This window comes from Phytophthora infestans, genomic scaffold (genome assembly GCF_000142945.1).
Source record: "Phytophthora infestans T30-4 supercont1.3 genomic scaffold, whole genome shotgun sequence".
In the NCBI taxonomy this organism is placed as follows: domain Eukaryota; phylum Oomycota; class Peronosporomycetes; order Peronosporales; family Peronosporaceae; genus Phytophthora; species Phytophthora infestans.
The window spans coordinates 2,557,493-2,575,448 of NW_003303756.1; the positions used below are offsets into that span (position 1 = coordinate 2,557,493).

Consider the following 17,956-nt stretch of genomic DNA (forward strand, 5'->3'; position numbering starts at 1 on the left):
CAGGAGGATTTCCAAGCTGCCCAGCGTGTGCGTGGGGGTTCGTTGGCGGCACCCGTCAGCCAGGGAGCTGCCATCAACTCAAGAGGGTATTGGCCTCCCGAGGAGAGCTCTGGGGCTGACCTCTTCTTAGAGCTTCTCGTCGCTCCTCGTGGCCTTGTGGGCGGCCACACTTCTAGGGGCATCTATGAACGAGCCCTTGTTCAGAAAGAACAGTTGTTCGTCGACAACGTGGAGGCTGCTCGGTGTGTGCTTCTCGCGCCACACCGCATTCCCCTTAAGGACTTCACGACTTGTCTTAAGAAGCCCGAGACCCGGGGTGGTCTCTATCCTGTTTGGGGATACCCCTGGGTTATGCCCGAGAACTGTCCCACATGGAGTTCTTGTGAGGACATGTTCTGGGCGTGGGTGGAGACTCTCAAGTACTCGCCCACGGAGTTATGGGAACTCCATGAAGATCAGCAGCTGTCCCACATCCTGGACCAGCGTGATCTTCGTGTGAGGTTTGCCCACTTGATCAGCAAGCGTATGCTGCCAAGGGACATCCTGAAGCGCGCGGCTTCTAGCGCTCACGATGAGCGCGGGTACGGTATGTATTCATCATCCGTACCCCGTTCGGGCAAGAAGCCCCGGACTACTTATGAAGCTGCCGCCGCTTCTGTTCCCAGATTGCGACAGCCTTCGGGCAGTCAATCAGGAGCCGTTCAATCGGCTCCCACGAGTTCTCGGAGTGGGCATAACCCCTCCACTTCACGAGGAGCTGTCGCTTCCCGCGACACCGTTGCTCCTGGAGGATCCGCTCCACGTGGAAGTGGACTTCTCCATTCCGGTCAAGCAGGGGCGGAGGTGCCCTCGTACGAGTACGAGTACTCGGCGCCTCCCGAGAGCCACTCTCGTTCGAGTGCTCCGACTGCGGGTCCGACACGGGACCCTGAGGTTGACCGCCTCCGTCAACGTCTCCTCGTGCTTGAGATTGCACTTGGCCTTGGGACTGGCGGTAATGCTGCCGCCCAGGCCGGGAATCGGGGCGAGCTCGCTCGTCTTGCGGGTCGCCTGGACCTGGTGGAGCGAGAGGTCGCGAGCCTGCACCTGCGGGTGGACCGCCGGGCCTCTTCGTCCGATCTGGACGAGGCCTTTCGCATGATCCGACGGATCGAGGCTTTGTTGCCACGTCCGGATCCGCCTGCGGCACACTCCCAGACGTACGCGTATGGTGCGTACCCGGCGTACTCAGCGTACTCGGCGTATGGCGCCGGGGTCCGTTCGTATGGAGCCCCTCCGGCGTACGGTCTTGACCGCAGCCTTGCCGTCCCGACCGAGGCTTGGGTGCCTGCTCCGACGCCCTCGTCGACGACTGTGACCGGCCCTCGCTTCGAGGAGCTGGGTCAAGGGGGGTCTGCGAGTCAGCAACCCCCTGCGGGTCAAAGTACCGCTTAAGACGTCCGACATAGAACGTCGGGTGCGTCGTCATTGACTTTGGAAGGTCGATGGTGTACGACGCACCATGTCTGGCCAGGACTGCAAAAGGTCCGATGAAGCGGTGCTTCAGCTTGTTGCTGCCGACAGAGCTAACAGTGTCTAGAGGTAGGTTCCTCGTGTCTAGTAACACTAAGTCACCAATCTCAAATATACTTAAGTTTCCTCTTCCTTGTTTGTCCGAGTACTCCTCTTGTTTATCTTGGGCCGCTGCCATGGCATCGCGGACCCTGCTGACAATGTTCAGCTTGGTATCCATAAAGGATTCCACCTGTTTCCGCAGCGAAACTGGCCTCACATCCGAGACCTGGGAGGAAAGGGCTTTCCGAGCCTCTCCCCCACTTAGAATAGAGGAGTCAGTGTTTCCTCGAAGAGTGAGAGGCACTCTGGGGTGGCGGAAGCCGTTCAAGTAAAACGGCGTGAACCCCGTGGACGCGTGCACCGCGTTGTTGAGCGCAAACTCAACAACTGGAAGCTGCGTCGACCACGTACGTGGCGCTGCCGCGCACACACTGCGCAGAGTGTCCTCGAGCACTCGATTGACGCGCTCTGTTTGGCCGTCTGTCTGCGGATGATCCGCAGTGGACATCTGCAGACGAGTTCCCAGTAAAGGGAACAGCGTTTTCCAAAACGCAGCAGTGAACCGCGGGTCTCGGTCCGAGACAATCGTCTCCGGGAGACCGTGATAGCGGAACACGCCATCGACGAACAACCTTGCGGTTTGTTCGCCCGTCACAGTGACGGGAACTGGAGCAAGATGTACCATCTTGCTCAGCCGACACACGAACACCAAAATTCCGGTGTTGCCGTGTCCGTCGGCGGGAAGCCCAAAGATGAAGTCAAGACTCATCGACTTCCAACAATCAGCCGGTACGGGCAGGCTCTGTAGTGGAGCCGAAGAGTGCCCTGCGGGTTTAACCCGCTGACATGTTTCACATGTCTTGACGTACCGGGCGACCCACTTATACATGTGGGTCCACCAGAAGGACTGAGAGACCGACAGAAAGGTCCTCTCGCGGCCCAAGTGGCCGCTGGAGGGCGCGTCATGCGCCTCCGCGAGGATGTCGAACTTCAGATCCTCGTCGTTGGGTACGACCACCCGTGGAGGATCAGTGGGCTCCACCCGATAATAGAGGAGGCCCTCCTTCAACTCATATCGGTGGAGCCGTGAGCGCTGTCGCGACGAGAGCCAGTCGGACTTCGCGCTCGTTCCGGCCTTAAGGAACTTGACGATAGGCGCGACAGCCTCATCGTCCCGATACGCCATGCGTATCCGAACATATAGATCCGTTGTCACCCGCGTGATGTGGTCCAACTCATAGTCAGGACGCCGAGAGAGGGTGTCCGCAAGCACGTTGGGCTTGCCCGGCTTGTATTCGACGCGGAAGTTGTATTCCGCGAAGAAGGACAGCCAACTCGCCATCCTAAGGGAGATGCGAGGCGAGTTAGTCGCCGTCCTCAAGGACGCGTGGTCTGTGTAGATCACGAAGGGAGTAGAGCCCAGAAGGTGAACACGGAACTTCACAAGGGCATATTTCATTGCCAGGAGCTCCTTGTCATGGACAGGGTAGTTCCGCTCGGCGGCTTTGAGCTGCATGGACTGGAATGAGATGACTCGTTCCTGTCCAGCCGTGTCGTCCTGCAGCAATGCACACCCGATGGCGTAATCAGAGGCATCGCAGACGACGCTAAACGGCTTCGTCTCGTCCGGCAGAGCCAGGACAGGGGCCTCTTGGAGACTGGCCTTGATGCTGTCAAAAGCATCCTGGTGCTCTTGCTTCCAGCGCCAGTCGACGTCCTTCTGAAGGAGGCTCGACAAGGGCTTAGCGAAGCCCGCGTACCCAGCGCTGTACTTGTGAAGGTAGTTGGCCAAACCCAACCACTTTCGAAGATCCTTCTGGGATCGGGGCGTCGGCCATGCTGCTATGGCCTTGACCTTGTCTGGGTCAGCCCGAACGCCCACGTTGCTTACGAAGCAACCGAGAACTTTGATCTCTGGTGACGCGAAAACGCACTTGTCGATGTTGGCGTAGAGCTTGTTCGCTCGCATCACGTCCAACACTCGACGGAGGTGTCCTAGATGCACCTCCATGGCCGTCTTGCCTCCCTCGACACGGCTATGGACGAAAATGTCGTCGAAGTACGTCTGTACGAAGGTACGCAAAGGGCGGAACAATTGCGTCACCAGGCGATTGAACGTCGCCGGGGCGTTAGACAAGCCCTGCGGCATGACGAGCCACTCCCAAAGCATGCCGCTTGGAGTGCTTACCGCGGTGAGCGGGATGTCACTCTCTCGCATCAGGATTTGGTAGTATCCGTCTACCAAATCCAGCGCACTGTACAGTACGCTCCCGGCCATGCTGTTCAACAACACATCCTTTCGTGGGATCGGTGTTTGGGCCGGCACCGTTGCGTTGTTCAGCTTGTTATAAGCGTGAACCAGACGCCACTTTCCGTTCGGCTTACGAACGCAGAAAGTCGGCGTCGAGTGCGGGGATTTCGACTCCCGCACCATGCCTGCCTTCGCTTTCGCGGCGAAGAAGGCATCAATGACCTCGCACTGTTCGCGCGGGAGAGGCCATTGCCTCGTGACACAATACTTTGTGCCGGGCACGAGATCAATCTCGTGCCGTACGCCTCGATCCGGTGGGAGCTGGGTCGGTGGGTGTTTATTCACCACGTCCGCATACTCCGTCACCAAAGGATACACCGGATCCTTGGGGTTCTTGAGAATCTCAGAACCCAAGCGCGCCTGACGCTGCTTGTTCATGTCTTCCAGGACGTTCTCGTCCAAGACAGAGGAGGAGTTCAGCTCCTCCTGAGTGGTCTCAGGTCTTATGAGTACCATCTCAGCGATCTCTCCAGCCTTGAGGTTGGCCAGGAAAGACTCAGCCGTCATTTCCTCGAGGTTCAGTATCTCTGCAACCTCTGGCAACTGTTCCAAGTGGACACCAGATGCCTTGACGGGTAAACCCGTCTCGCTATCGAAGATGTGATAGCACTCTTCCACCGGCCTTGTCGGAGGAGCCCGGGCCCTGGACTCCGAGTCGCTTGAAGCGACGTCGATCGGAACGAAGTTCGGATCCGACTTGAGGCGGCGGCGGCGTCTTTGCCGACGGCTTCTGTGACGGGGAGCTTTGCTGCCCACGTCTAGGGATGTCGTCGCTACAACATCCGAGGCACTCGTGGCCTCGTGTGGTACTGTTGTACCCACACAGGAAGCGTGTTCAACGCCTTCCTCTTCAGTTAAGGTCTGGGCGACCGCGTGTGGCACTGTGTTACCCACACAGGAAGCGTGTTCAACGCCTCCCTCTTCAGTTAAGGTCTGGGCGACCGCGTGTGGCACTGTGTTACTCACACAGGAAGCGTATCCGACGTCTTTCTCTTCAGTTATGGTCTGGGCGACCGTGAGTGGAACTCTGTTACCCACTCTGAACACGCTGTTCTCAGTGTTCATGACAGCTGCAGCTGTCTGCGGAACTAAGTTACCCGCCTGTGGACCTAAGTTACCCACTTGGCCGGCGCCTCTTCTGGGCGCGGCCACCATCAAAACATCCTCGGAGTCGTCATATACGTCGACGACTCCCAAGCATCTGCCGGATGCTTTGGTACCCTGGCAGCCCTCGCGGGCGCCCCGGGTCCTGACAGAGGTGGGAACATGACTCACCAATGCTCTGTCGGACTGCGCAGGGCGGCTGGCACCGATTGCCTTGCCTCGCCAGTCGATCCAGGGCTCGTGCTTCTCAAGCCAGGGCATGCCCAGGATCATATCATATGGATCCATATCGAGAACAGTGAACTGTTCGAGGCTGTCAAAGTCTTCAAACTTGACAGCCAGATCCACTTGGACGTTGGGGACAGTGACGACCTTCCCGTCGGCCAGTCGCACTGACACCGTCCCGTTGCCCTTGCTTTCTCGCAAAGCTTCGGACAACTTGTTGCTGTTACGAGCAACCGTCTGGCGGCGTGCGAAATTCTTCGACGCCCCAGAGTCAATCAAGATTCTAAAGGGGTGATCGTACCCCCGTACACATCCGTGTACTACGAGCAACCCGCCGCTGCTCTTCGCCGATTCGAGAGTGCGAAGACTATCAGGGGCTAAGTCCCCGTGGTACGCGCCACCCGCGCACCCATCACGAAGACTTAGTTCTTCCCCAGTAGGGCGCCCCGCCCCTACTGGTTCCCTGCGTTCCCCTGTCCCCGGGATCCTGGCTTCTGCCAGCGACCCTTGAGGACGGGCTTGGGGAAGGACCGTCTGCGGAGTCTTTCCGCGGGACAGTCGCGCTTGAAGTGGCCCATCTTCCCACAGCCGAAGCAGCGGATGTCACGCTGTTCGGCGGACCCGAGTTCCATGGGAACTGGTCCGTTGGGGCTTGTTCGACCGGGAGCCGACAAGGAACTCCCAGGCCACGCTGAGGCCGGCGTACGCGCCTGGCGATGGCTGTACTCTTCTTGAAGAGCCACTTGAATCGCCTCTTCAAGGGTGCTTGCCTGCACCCGGAACAGCTGAGTGCGTGCGGGGCCCACTCGAAGACCGTCCATGAACACAGTCATCTTGATGTGTTCATTGAGTGGGTTTCCCACTAGGGACGCCGTGAGCTCCCGTATCTCTTGCACATACTCGTGCAGCTCGCGTCTTCCTTGTTTACACGCGAGGAAGCGCGAACGCTGGCGGTACTCGTAGTTCGCCGGGAGGAACGCGGCTCGGAGCTGTTCGCACAGCTGAGCCCAGGATGTGAAACATCCAGGGGATGTCGCTTCCCGAGTGTACACCCATCTCTTAGCACGACCGCTAAGGTTGGAGAGTGCAAAAGCAACACGCAGTTGCTCGGTCGAGATCAGAGCCGCGTCCATCGCGAGCTCTACTTCTCGGACCCAGAAGTGAAGGTTCTCGCCTTCCTTCCCTTCCTACGGCTTTACCTTCAGCCGTATTGGCTTCGGGTGAGGCGGGTTTGCTTCCGCCGCCGGAGCCTGCAGGTTCTCCCGCACATGCGCGATGAGGCCCTGCTCGTACGCGTCGAATGCATTGACGCGCTCGAGCTGCTCAGCCGGTGTTGATACCACCAGGCTCTGCAGGGCCTCCATCCCGAAGATGCCTGCCATCTTCCGAACCGACTCGAACTGAGAGTCGTTCATATGGGAGAAGTCGTTCCTATCCATGGCAACGAACTTCGGAGGTTCAGGTAGTCTACCCGCGATGGCGTGGATTGACTACAAGTGCTACCAAGTGTGACGGGGTCACACAGCACCTTGCGCTAGAGGAAGTTATCTTCCGAGAGTATACAAACTCTCAGTGAACGGCAGTTCACAGGTCCCCTCTTTAATTAAAGAGAGCGAAGTGACCTAAATAAGGTAGATTGTAAACTGAGTATATTTATAGGTAGGTTAAGTTTGAGGTTAATACAAACTATCAGTTACCTATAGAAATGCAATGTCATTTAACCAATGGTTGGTTTTGAATGACCTTGGTACCTTGTACCAAATATCCCGGAGTATGACATGTCATACTCCTGAAGTGTGAAGTGTCACACTTCATGTAACCAGGGTACACTTAGTGCTACGTACCCCGTTACATTCAAAGCGGAGTCCTTGCCCTCGAACACACCAATGGCGCAAATGTGGTGCACCTGCTTGCCGCACACAGTGCAGGGGTCTGTCTTGAGTTCGTCACCTTCTTGGCATCCATTCACAGCGCACCCCATCGTTCGCGTGTACACTGAGAGTCTTTTACAGCCAGTTGTGTGCGGATTGCAAAATGAAACCTGTGGCTGGGAGGCCTTTCAAAATAGTAGTAGTGAAACTACTATTGTGGTTAGAGAACGGCGGTAATACTACTATGAATATAGATACTCTGTACCTGGGTATGAGTATGAGAGATACCAAAAATTAAATGATATGAGTAGTACCACAGAGTACTATTTCACCGAATACTATTAATCCCTTGCTGGCAAAATGCTCAGGCCACGAATAATACCCTCTGAGGTTAGCAACAATCGTCTGGCCTTCAAATCATTCCGTATTACTAAAAAATTGTAAACATGACTTGATTTGAGTACTGACCAATATTTGTCCTGTATTAATCAGGATAAGATTATGGCTATCCTGTAGAATACAGGACGCGGGGCTAAAGGGGTTAATCAATGCCAATACTTGAAATTCATGTTTACCGAATTACTGGTCTACATGAACGACTTGTCCACCCACCAAGCGGACCCATAACCCTCCCCAAGGATTTCCGTGATGGCCACAGGTTTCTGGAGCGTTCCGCTGAAAGCTACACGCTTGGTGGTCGCAGCCCCTGCTCCTCTGTTGTTGAACTCCTTGAAGTAGACGTTACCCGTGTTGTTGTCGCCGTTCCACTTTTGCCATCCTGCGGGGTCGACAACGTCACTGAGATCACTGTTCTGGAAAACAACGCGAGCGTACGGCCGCCACGGACGACCCAGGAAAGCTTGCCCCGGTTTGGAACCGAAGACACGAGCCTTGTTGAAGACATACTCGGACGGGTTCGAGTTGTCGGTGCGGCCGTTGGCAGTGACGCATCCCTTGCCGATAGACTCAATGTCGCATGACTCAAACCAAGTCTTCGCGTACAGACCAAAAATGAAATCAACGGCACCATTAATGTATGACTTGGCGAAGAGCGCAGGTCCTTGGTTCGCGTACAAAGTGTCCTGGTAACCTGTGAGCTTGCAAGCGTAGATTCCGTAGTTAGCACCGTCAATCTTCATTGCAATGGCCTGACCAACGTTCCCGGCCGTGTTTGCAACGTTGAGATTGTACACTTTCACGTTGCTCGACTTAAGCAGCAGCGTGGTCGTGTAGTCATTGCGATTCTTGGTGATGCTGGCGGGGATATCGTTTTGCGCCATGGCACGGGTGATAGTGACCTGATTCGCAGAGTACGAAGTCGTGTCACACGTGTAGCCCTGTACAATAAGCTTGCCCTTGAGCGGCGGGACCGTGACCTTCTCTTTATAAATGCCGGGCATCAAGAAGAGCGTGCTATCTCCCGTCGCGGTGGACAGCTTTGCTACCCCTTCCGACACCGTCTTGAAACTCCCCCTGTAGGCACCTGTGGCGTCAACGACAATGGCACCGGGAGGCGGAGTAGTGCGCGCGTTCGGTCCGGTGCACGCACTTTCAGCACCGGCGACGAGGTAGACAAGAGCGACGAGAGGAGCAAAAAACTGCATTGTTCGTGGAGACTTGTGTGACCCGGATGAAAATGGAAAGTGAGTTGCCTGTCCAAGAAAATGTCTACAGGCACTAAGGATTTCTACCAGCTAGTCCATCTTGCTGATCTGTATACGTACAAAAGTACCTTTTAATTCTGGTACTGGTAAGGATCATGTTACTTACAGGTGCAGATCGGACCCGTTTACACACTGAGCTCCGGAGCTCGGTGTGTGGGCGATAGCTATTATAATGCTGCCATGCGTCACATGTAACAATGGAGTGCCTCCGAAAACGGGCGGGGTCCAAAAGAAAAAATCATATGAGCCCGACAACCAAACATCATTTGTCGTTCTAGGGAGCAACTATCAAACATGTACTGTAATACTCTTTGTTTTAGTCGCTAGATTGATTGCGTCCTGTTTCAGAATCATTGTAAACTACCTTGAACTGGTTTACGGTGTTCTGTTTCTGCAGGTGTACTTTCAAAGCACTTCAGTAATTGCTCATTTAATACGAGAAAATAGGAGAAACACACGCCCATCGCTGGGATAGTACACACGGGGCTGGGCGACGTGGGTGCCATAGCCGCGGCGCCAACTAAGGTGAGCGGGTGCGAGGCGCGTAGCTGCAGCAAACCCGCGCGGAGAGCCCGCGAAGCAGGGCCGCGCGGTATTTGCGGAGGCGGGCCCAGCGCTGAGCTCACCAGCGAGCCGAGCACTACACTTCCCAGAACATTCTATCTCCATATTGCAAGCGCAGCGAACCGCGGGGGCGCCGAAGGGGCGTCCAGTCAAGCGAAGCGCGGCTGGTCCCTTTTCTGCTGTGACCTCAAATCGTCGATTATGTCTTATTGCGACACTCAGAAGGTCAAAACAATACAAAAGTCAAGTCAAATGATTTGCTGTGTGCTGAAACAGTAAATGCATGTGTTTGGCATGTTCTGTCATTTAATACTTCGTACTGTAATATAGTACGCCGTAATTTGCTCACTGCAAATGCACAGTACAATTACAAGTATGTACTGCATTTTTATAAACATAATGAACCACTGTAATAGTTACAGTGTCGCAAATACTGTACAGCTAGCAGCAAAGCCGTGACTCCTGGAGACAGAGTCTGTCACAGACTGGATAGGAGCGAACCGTACATCGCAGTCGCCCATCCTCTAAACAGTTTGATTACCTTGACCTAGTCACTCCAAAATATTATAATGAGATTTAGGAGGTCCTGTTTAAGTCGATATGACTGGCTTAAACTATACAGACACTAATGGCTGGTGTACAGTTATTGGTGGCTTCCTAATACTAATAAAGTACTCACTTCGTCTTTTGACGCCTACAAGTAACGTCTTCTTCCTCTCCCTACTCCTTCTCGACCTGTCATACGAGTTATAGCCCACGACCACCGTGGGCGACGTGACGGTGGAATGAGCGAAAATAGACCACAGTAACATGCTCCTGAACAGTGAAGGCTGCTTCGTCATTGTATCCTTTTTCACTAATTGTCAATCGTTAATTCCTCAAACGCGCATGTGTTGCGGTCTGTGCTAGTCTACACATTGCAACTTTCGTCAGTTTGACATGCCTAAATCCAGACAAACCCAGAACTGAGATCGTAAAAAGGTCGTTGCGACGTGTTAGCGATACAGTACCACACTACTCTGCACTTTATGTCTAAGCATCTGCGCGTCGGAACAGGTACAAATATCCAGCGCCAAGAGGAGGTTCCTCCGACACAGCCACCTTGTCATCATTAAAGATAATCCAGCGACCATCCTTCTTCATGTGACACACGTAATGTCCCGAGTTGGTGTTCTTGCCCACGTGGCTAACAAAGCCCACAAGAGAATAGTCTCCAGTACTCTCGCTATCCAAACGCATCACAGAAGATCCCGAATCACCACTTGACACCGCTGATTCGCTCTCACATTGAGCCACAGCACCGTCCAGATCGTCCATGTGACTGAACAGCCACTGAGCGGCGCGGTCCGGGTTGTTGTCGGTCTGCTTGAGAGCACACTTGGCGTGCGGCTCACCGAAGCCCATCGCCATTAGATTAGACACGTGCTCCATGTTAACGGCGTCATCTTCATCCTTCACAGCGGCATCTGCCGAGGCAGGAGGGTCGTTAAAATCCGGGTCTTCCATGTGGCTAAAGATCCACTCCATCGCAGCTTCAGCGTTGGAGTTGCCAGTGGCGATAGCAGCACGTTTACATCCATTCTCCGAGAACCCCATGGACACCAACTGGGCCACGAGGACTTCGTCGGCATCTACTGAAGCACTAGCACTGCTCTCAGTCGTTCCACTTGCAGTAGACGCCTCGGGTAGTTCCTCTTCGCCGTCGACGAGACCCTTTGAGATGAACCGACTGAGAGAAAAATGTTCTGGCACCTTCACTTCAACTTCCAGCTTCTTAGGCGTCCAGTCTTCAGCTACGTAAAAGCGTCTCATTTGCACGAGCAAGTAGCGCGGAAAGGAGCGGAAGCGAACCGTCTTCTGTGCTTGACCCTTCTTGCCAGTAGCAGGGGACAAGAAGTCTTCAATAACTTCCGGTGCCAGCGTCTTTTCAACACACGCTTCAAACGGGACATTAGGCACGACGCGTTCTTCTCCTTCCTTCTCACTCTTTTCTCTCTTCTCGTCTCCAAGACGCTGGCGCTTCTGTTCAAGCACCTGGTAAGCGTTCACTTGGGTGGCATTGGTTGCTGCCTCGAGGGGAATTTGCAATTGAAGAAGCATGTCATCACGTGGCACATACTTCACCTTATTCGACGCCATGCACTGCACCCGGTCTTCCAGTTTAAACTTGAACAAGCTTGCAGTTGGCAGCTCCGCACTCGTCGCGCTATCTCCAGGAAGAAGCGGCCCCAAGCGACTCGCACCGACACGCTCAGCTCGAGTCATAAAATCCAGCAAATGCTGGAGATACTCCACTGCATCTTGCTGCTGTCCCGTAGAGAAATCGGGATGGCCTTTCCCCACAAGACCACGGAACGTGATTGGTCTGAGATCGACATTATGGATCTCATCCTCTTCGATCTCCTTGTTGCTGTTCTTCGGCGTCACAAACTGCTTCTTGTAGCGATCCGTCAACGTCGCACACGTGAGTTTAGCGAACTGAGCAGCGAAATCGTCCACTGGCAGCGTGTCTGCAGTCGAGAAAATCTTCTTCGACACCTTAAAATACCGCTCCTGCACCTCAGGGAGTGCCAGAAGCAGCTGCAGCACCGAGTTCATGTAGCAGCTATTGCCCAGATTCTTGAACCCCATATATCCCGCACCTGAAACCGGTACCAGCTTCATACCAGCTTCGGTAACTGCGTCAAACTCGTACGACAAATTCAGTCCCACTTGCAGCTCATTCATCGACTTGTCCGTCTTCTTCAAGTTGTTAACATTGATGCCAAAGTGCTCCAAATGGTTCGGTAACAAGGAGTTCTTAACCATATCATCTTCGTCCGGTGCGTAGCTGTACACGTCTCCCCCTTCAGCTGTAATTGTGCCCAATTTCACGGATAATGGGTAAATTCCTCCAGTCTCACTGAAATGGGTCAATGCTGCCCCACAACCTCCAGATCCGTCCCAGTTCTGACGACCACAACCAATGTAGCCATCTGACAAGTTGAGCCACAAGTTCTCCTGCTTATCACAGTCTGCTGCTTGACATTTCCACGCCGAAGGGTTCGACGCAATGTGCGGTGGGTTCGGGACTTGAATGAGGTGTTCGGCGTACTTGGTAGGCTCGAGTTCCTCCTGCCAGGACGCTACTTCTTCGGTTACCGTGTTCCCCGCGTGACTGAGCACAGCCTCGGCTGCTTCTTTGAGCTTAGACGGGAGACTGGGGGAGTCTAGAGCTTCCCGGGCGAGTTCATGCTGGTCTGGGCCCAGTGAAACGATATAGAAAGTCTTTTCAAGCTCGAATTTGTCTTTTACGGACGCTGCGAAGCCCCCAGCGCCACCAATAGCGAGCTTTGTGGGGATTTCTTCGGTACTTGAAGAGGATGAAGCCTTAGGCTTGCGTGTGTGCTGCTGGTGCAGGTAGACGGCCGGAGTTTCGCTGCGATCGAACACAAGATACGAGGCTCCGTACGAGAGGAAGGAGCGCAGGTTCGTGTAGAGACCCGAGGGGGAGAGAGCGGAGTCGAAGGAGAAAATGCACTCGTCACGGTACACGCGATCCGAAGCCCGTGCCACGCGAACAAGCGAAGCCGCGGAGGATAGAGAAGCTTTCGTCATTTCTTTGTAGTGAAAAAGATATTCTACAGATTCGCGTACGAAACATAATATATGTAAATACTTTTACCTGCGAGCCTATTCTACACATATCTACAAAGGATTTACCATTTCACTCGTCATGGAGGGACCAAAGCCAAGTCTTACGAGGTGTTTCGTCGACTTCACAGCAGCCGTCAACAAATAATACTGCCGCTACATTTTTTTCTGTCGTGTTTGCTACGAAGTATGTATCATTTCTTCTTCGTCGCCTGCGTTTGTTTAATTCAGCATGGCTATTGTTGCTGTGGTGGGCGTGGTCGGGGTACCGCCCTCTGCATTGAGCACTGCCATCTCGTCCTGAGCGCGACGCAGCACCTTTTGAGCGTTGGCCGTGATGACCGACTTGGCCGGGTCGCCGTTGAAGATGCGCGAGTTGTTGACGATCAGCTCCAGGTCCTTGACAAACTCACGCATCGAGTCGTACTCCTTGGCCTCAATCTTGCGCTGAATCGTGCTCAGATCCATAGGCTGCTTGACAATCTGGTAGTAATTCTGGACACTGCTGGCATCCACCGGCACGCGGAAGAGTTCGCTCTCCGGCATTTCGAGCAGCCGTTGCACAACCATCTCCAGAGCGTTATTGACGTGCTCCACGGGCATACGCGAGCGACTCTGCTTGATGGCGCCCTTCGCATAGGGTCTCTTGTACAGCTCTGCCTGCTCACGCACCTCCATTTCTCGCTTGCGCTTCTTTTCTGCGTTGTGCTTGCGTGCACCCTCACGCAGCTCCGCCAGGTTCACGGTGATCTTGGTACTCGAGTCGCCACCGGTGATGACCGACGGAGACTTCTTCATCTTGAGCTTCAAAGGTTCCGCGAGCATAGCGTTCGCTTGCTTCTCAGAAAAAGCCCCCGACTTCTTTGAACGAACTTCATCAGCCATGTACAGCGGACAACTGCGGTTGGTGCGCATGTGCCCAACCTGTAGACACTGCGTACAGCGAATAACCCCCTTCCCACTCCCATCGTCAGCGTCGTCGCCATCAGCGCCATCCGCAGACTCGCCCTTCTTCAGCATTTCTTGGTATCCTTTGTTCTGCGCCTCAGTCTTCGCCAGTTGCTTCAGTTCTTCTTGCAGCTGTTTGCGTCTCTTAGCCTTGTCCAGCAAACTCCCGTCATCCTCCAATGCGAGCATGCGTTTACGCTTCCGAAGCTGGTTGCGCTCATCAGACTTCTGTTGACGGTCCTTGCGCTGCTGCATCGCGCGGAATCGGGCTACCAGTTTATCATCCACGATAAACTGGACGCGGACATTCTCGCTGCCGTCCTCTTCAATAGTCCGCACGACACGCTTTAGCACCTTGCGGCCGGGAATTTTCTTTGACGCACTTGGTGGCTCCGACGGGACTGGTGTGCGACTGCCATGCGTTGGTGAGGACACTCGAGACAGCTGACCCGTGGGTGTTGCCAGCGCAGACGACACGGTTGAGCCGCCACGAGACATCATGTTGGATCGTGCCCCGAAGCCCGAGGCTGAAGAAATGCCACTCGCCCCAGTGCCACCCTCTTTAATTCCACTTGCACGCAGCTGGTTACGCAAGCCGTTGGTGTCCACATCAGGACGACGCACAGCACTCGTCGGTTTGGCGTTCGCACTGGTTCCAGTGTCTTCGTTCATCTCTTCCATCAGGCGACGCAGCTCCACAGCGTCTTCCCGCTCTGCAAGCACTTCCTTGGAGCGGTTGAGACCTCCACCACCACTACGGAACAAATTCTTCGGGCCGCGTTTAGTATCTGTGCCTCCCAAGATGTCAGCCTCGACATCCGCACCCAGTTCGTCCAGCTCGTCATCGCCATCAGACTCTTCATCCGACGAAAATGTCGTCTTCGTGGAGCTCAGCACATCCATTTGACGCTCGTAGATCACGTCACACTTCTTGCGGTACTCTTGCTGCTGCGCAGAAAGCGACTTACGCGCGCCACGAGCGAATTTGCTCAAACTACCAGCCACACCGTGGGCTGTAGCACGACTACTGAGTTCACGCACCATATGAATTCGATCCCAACGGCGAAGTTTCTTGATATCCGCGTCAGCCAGACCCAGATTGCGCAGCACATCACCTGCCTCTTTCATCTTCAGCTTACGCAAATCAGCAGTCGTACCGGTGACAGCAGCCACGGCTTTTTGCACCGCTGCAGTCTCCGCACTAATCTTGCTCTCAGCTGTCGGAGCTGCATCTTCCTCTCCGTCTTTCTTCTTGGCGCGGGACTGAGGCACACGGACGAAGCTAAAGCCTTCACCACGACCGGTGGGGTCACCAATGCCACCAAGTTGCAGCATGCCAGAGCCTTTACCTTGTAGATGGCACTCGACGTAATTGTTCGTCAAGTTCCAAGGCGTAAGCTGCAGCTGCTCGTTAATATAACGAGCGACTTGAATATCTTTCTCGAGCTTGCGCACCACCGGGTCCTTCTTCCAGAGTTCCGCCTGAGTCTTCTCCCGTGCTCGTCTCTCGAGATTGGCAGGCACAAGACGTGTCGACAATGCATTCTTGCGCAGTTCCAGACGTCGGATCAAATGGTTGATGGCTCCATTCACGCCAGAAGGGGTGAAGAGCTTGGTCAGTCCGATATCGAGTAGCCGTCTGTGACCAGACATCATACTCTCGTAAAGACAGACGCTCTCAGGCGGGATGCTAGCACGGATCTCTTCCTCGCTCTGCAGCTGCGAAACCGGTTTCTTCTTCCACCAACCTGAATCATTACCGCCACGCTCAAATGTAGCCACCTCCTTCATTCGCTTACGGATAGCGGTACCCGACTGATTCGGGAATGCACGCGCAATGTCCTCGATCTTAAGTCGTTCTCCATCGCTCGCTTTCTTGAATAGACGAAGAATGTGAAACGACATGTACGGGCGGATAAACTCGTTGGCACTTCGAGAGTTCGGCGCTGGGACTTCGATTTGAGGCTCAATTTGGCCTGCGACGAAGACCTCAGGCAGCTCCATGATGTATACCGTAGTCTTCGGAACTCCAAGACCGCCCGATTTGTCTGCTGCAGCTCCCTTCTTACCCTTCGTGATCGAGCGACACATCAAAAAGATATCCGAGTTGTTGCGCTCGCGTGCATCCGGACTTGCAGCAAACGGAATCGTCGGCTTGTGCGGAAAAAGTGGCACCTTGTAGAGCTTCGAGTTAAGAGACGTCACTACTCGTCCCGGAGGAATGTCACCGACAAATGGAGACTCATCGTGGTCGCCAAGCGTAATGACTTGGCCCATCTTCATATCTGGTGGCTTTGGACGTGTCTTGCGAGCCTTCTTCTTACCCAGAATTCCCAACCCAGCCGATGTATCCTCTGGAGGTCGCCAGTAGTGGAGGATTCGAGACGCCATGCCCGGGTTTGACAGCATCGGCGGGCGCTGTTCTGTGTACTCGATCAGAATTAACTTCCCGCCAGCAGTCGGATTCAAGTCGGAACTTTTCTTTATCTGTGTAACCATGGCACTTTCCTCTTGTGGAGCCATTTTCGCAGCACCTGGAGGCGGTGGCAAGAACTCCAGCCGTTCGTTGATTTTGAACTTACCGCGCGGTCGGTGAAAGTCGCGCAGTTTTGTCTTGGGGAGTTCTGGCTTCGTGAGCGAAAGCTTCATAGCTGGCAGCGAGTGGTGCACATAGCCAATGTTCTTCACCACACGAGTGTCCTTCGACTTCTTGCCACTTCCTTCGGTACCCAATCGACCTTCAGCCGTCTCCTCGCCGAACTCAAGGTTGCCCATTACTTCGTCAATACGCTGTTTCTTCTCAATCCGCTGCTTGTCAAGCTGCGCCAGACGCTGCTCAGCAGCTCCCAGCTTTCGTTCAGGAATACGCAAGGTCGGACGCACATCTTCCATCTCCGGGACCGAATAAATGAGCGACGCATCGTTGTCATCCAGCACAAGTTTGCTTTCGGGCATGTCCTGGGTCGATTTCCACCCAATAGCAGTCACCCACGAGTCGTCCTGTAGCTGCTTATTCAGTGGACATGGGAGCGTTGGCATCTCATTTTCCTGAGCCTTCTCGTCTTGCTTCTTTTCTTTTGATGAATCCTCTAGCTCCCAACGGTAATTCCTGGGCTTCGTCATGTCAAAGTTCTCCCCACTGATGGTCGACACAGGCGTCTCCTGTCCTCTCGCCGCGCGTAGCTGCTTGTACGTCTGGAATCCACCATCACTCTTCTCTGAGACTTTCGTCCATCTATTACCTTTTACTGGAGCCCTCTTCTCTTGAGCTACGGTGACTCCTCCGACCGAGTCCTCCACTTCCACACCTCTGTCTTCCTCATCTTCTCGTTTAGAATCAGCGTTGAAGTCGATACCCCAAATAATATTCTCCTCCCATCGAAGCTGCTGCACTTTGTGGTACTGCGCGTCAGTTTCCTCATCCGAGTCGGCGAGTGCACCACTTCTTCCACCCGTGGCTGCCATCATGACGAACGGCGTGGTAGACGACACCAGGAAGCGACGCATCGGCTTTCCCTTAGCCTCTGCGCTTCTAGCAGGATGAAGGTGCATAGAATGCTCCTTTCCTGCAGCGTTCTCTGCACCTCCGGCCTCCTGCGTCGTCAGAAGCTGCTGTAGCTGGTCCGGGGCGAATCGCAAAGCTGGTACTTCTGCTGTCGAGCTCTGATTTTGGCTCTGCGTCCTGCGTTGAGCTTTGACCTCTTCTAATTCTTTTTCCAACCCCTGTAGCGTCGCAAAGACCTCTGTGTCGCGCGAAGATCGCTGGTACAGAGCGGCGAAGTCGACGTGCTCCAATCGAGCCTTATTTTGCAGTGAAGACACGTCGGTAGTGGGCACAAGGGGTAGTATCGGCTTGCTAAGGGACATATCTTCGCATAAAGACGATGCGGGCTCCTCCGTGGCCCCTGTGGGGCTCTGTAGAGCGCTCTTGAGTGGCGTAGAAGCCAGCATCATACTGTCTTGTTGGGTAGGCGCCATTTTGCCAACTGACCAGGTCAGATTTAATGTCGCGCGAAGACGATTGTCGCTTGAACGAGTGATGGTCAGTTTGGCATTTGTATCGATCAAAATTTGATTCATGG

The 17,956-nt window shown here is 54.3% G+C and overlaps 3 protein-coding genes across 3 annotated transcripts; all 3 read right to left on the minus strand.

The window, feature by feature from the left end:
- Positions 1 to 7,652: 7,652 nt before the first annotated feature.
- On the minus strand, positions 7,653 to 8,669 carry PITG_02545 (pectinesterase, putative; the record flags this gene model as incomplete). Its single annotated transcript, XM_002907416.1, has 1 exon — positions 7,653 to 8,669. The coding sequence occupies one exon, from the start codon at positions 8,667 to 8,669 to the stop codon at positions 7,653 to 7,655; it is 1,017 nt and encodes a 338-aa protein (XP_002907462.1).
- Positions 8,670 to 10,325: 1,656 nt separating this feature from the next.
- PITG_02546 (ubiquitin carboxyl-terminal hydrolase, putative) lies at positions 10,326 to 12,890 on the minus strand (the record flags this gene model as incomplete). Its single annotated transcript, XM_002907417.1, has 1 exon — positions 10,326 to 12,890. The coding sequence occupies one exon, from the start codon at positions 12,888 to 12,890 to the stop codon at positions 10,326 to 10,328; it is 2,565 nt and encodes an 854-aa protein (XP_002907463.1).
- A 174-nt stretch (positions 12,891 to 13,064) lies between these two features.
- On the minus strand, positions 13,065 to 17,852 carry PITG_02547 (transcription initiation factor TFIID subunit 1, putative; the record flags this gene model as incomplete). Its single annotated transcript, XM_002907418.1, has 1 exon — positions 13,065 to 17,852. The coding sequence occupies one exon, from the start codon at positions 17,850 to 17,852 to the stop codon at positions 13,149 to 13,151; it is 4,704 nt and encodes a 1,567-aa protein (XP_002907464.1).
- Positions 17,853 to 17,956: the final 104 nt, after the last annotated feature.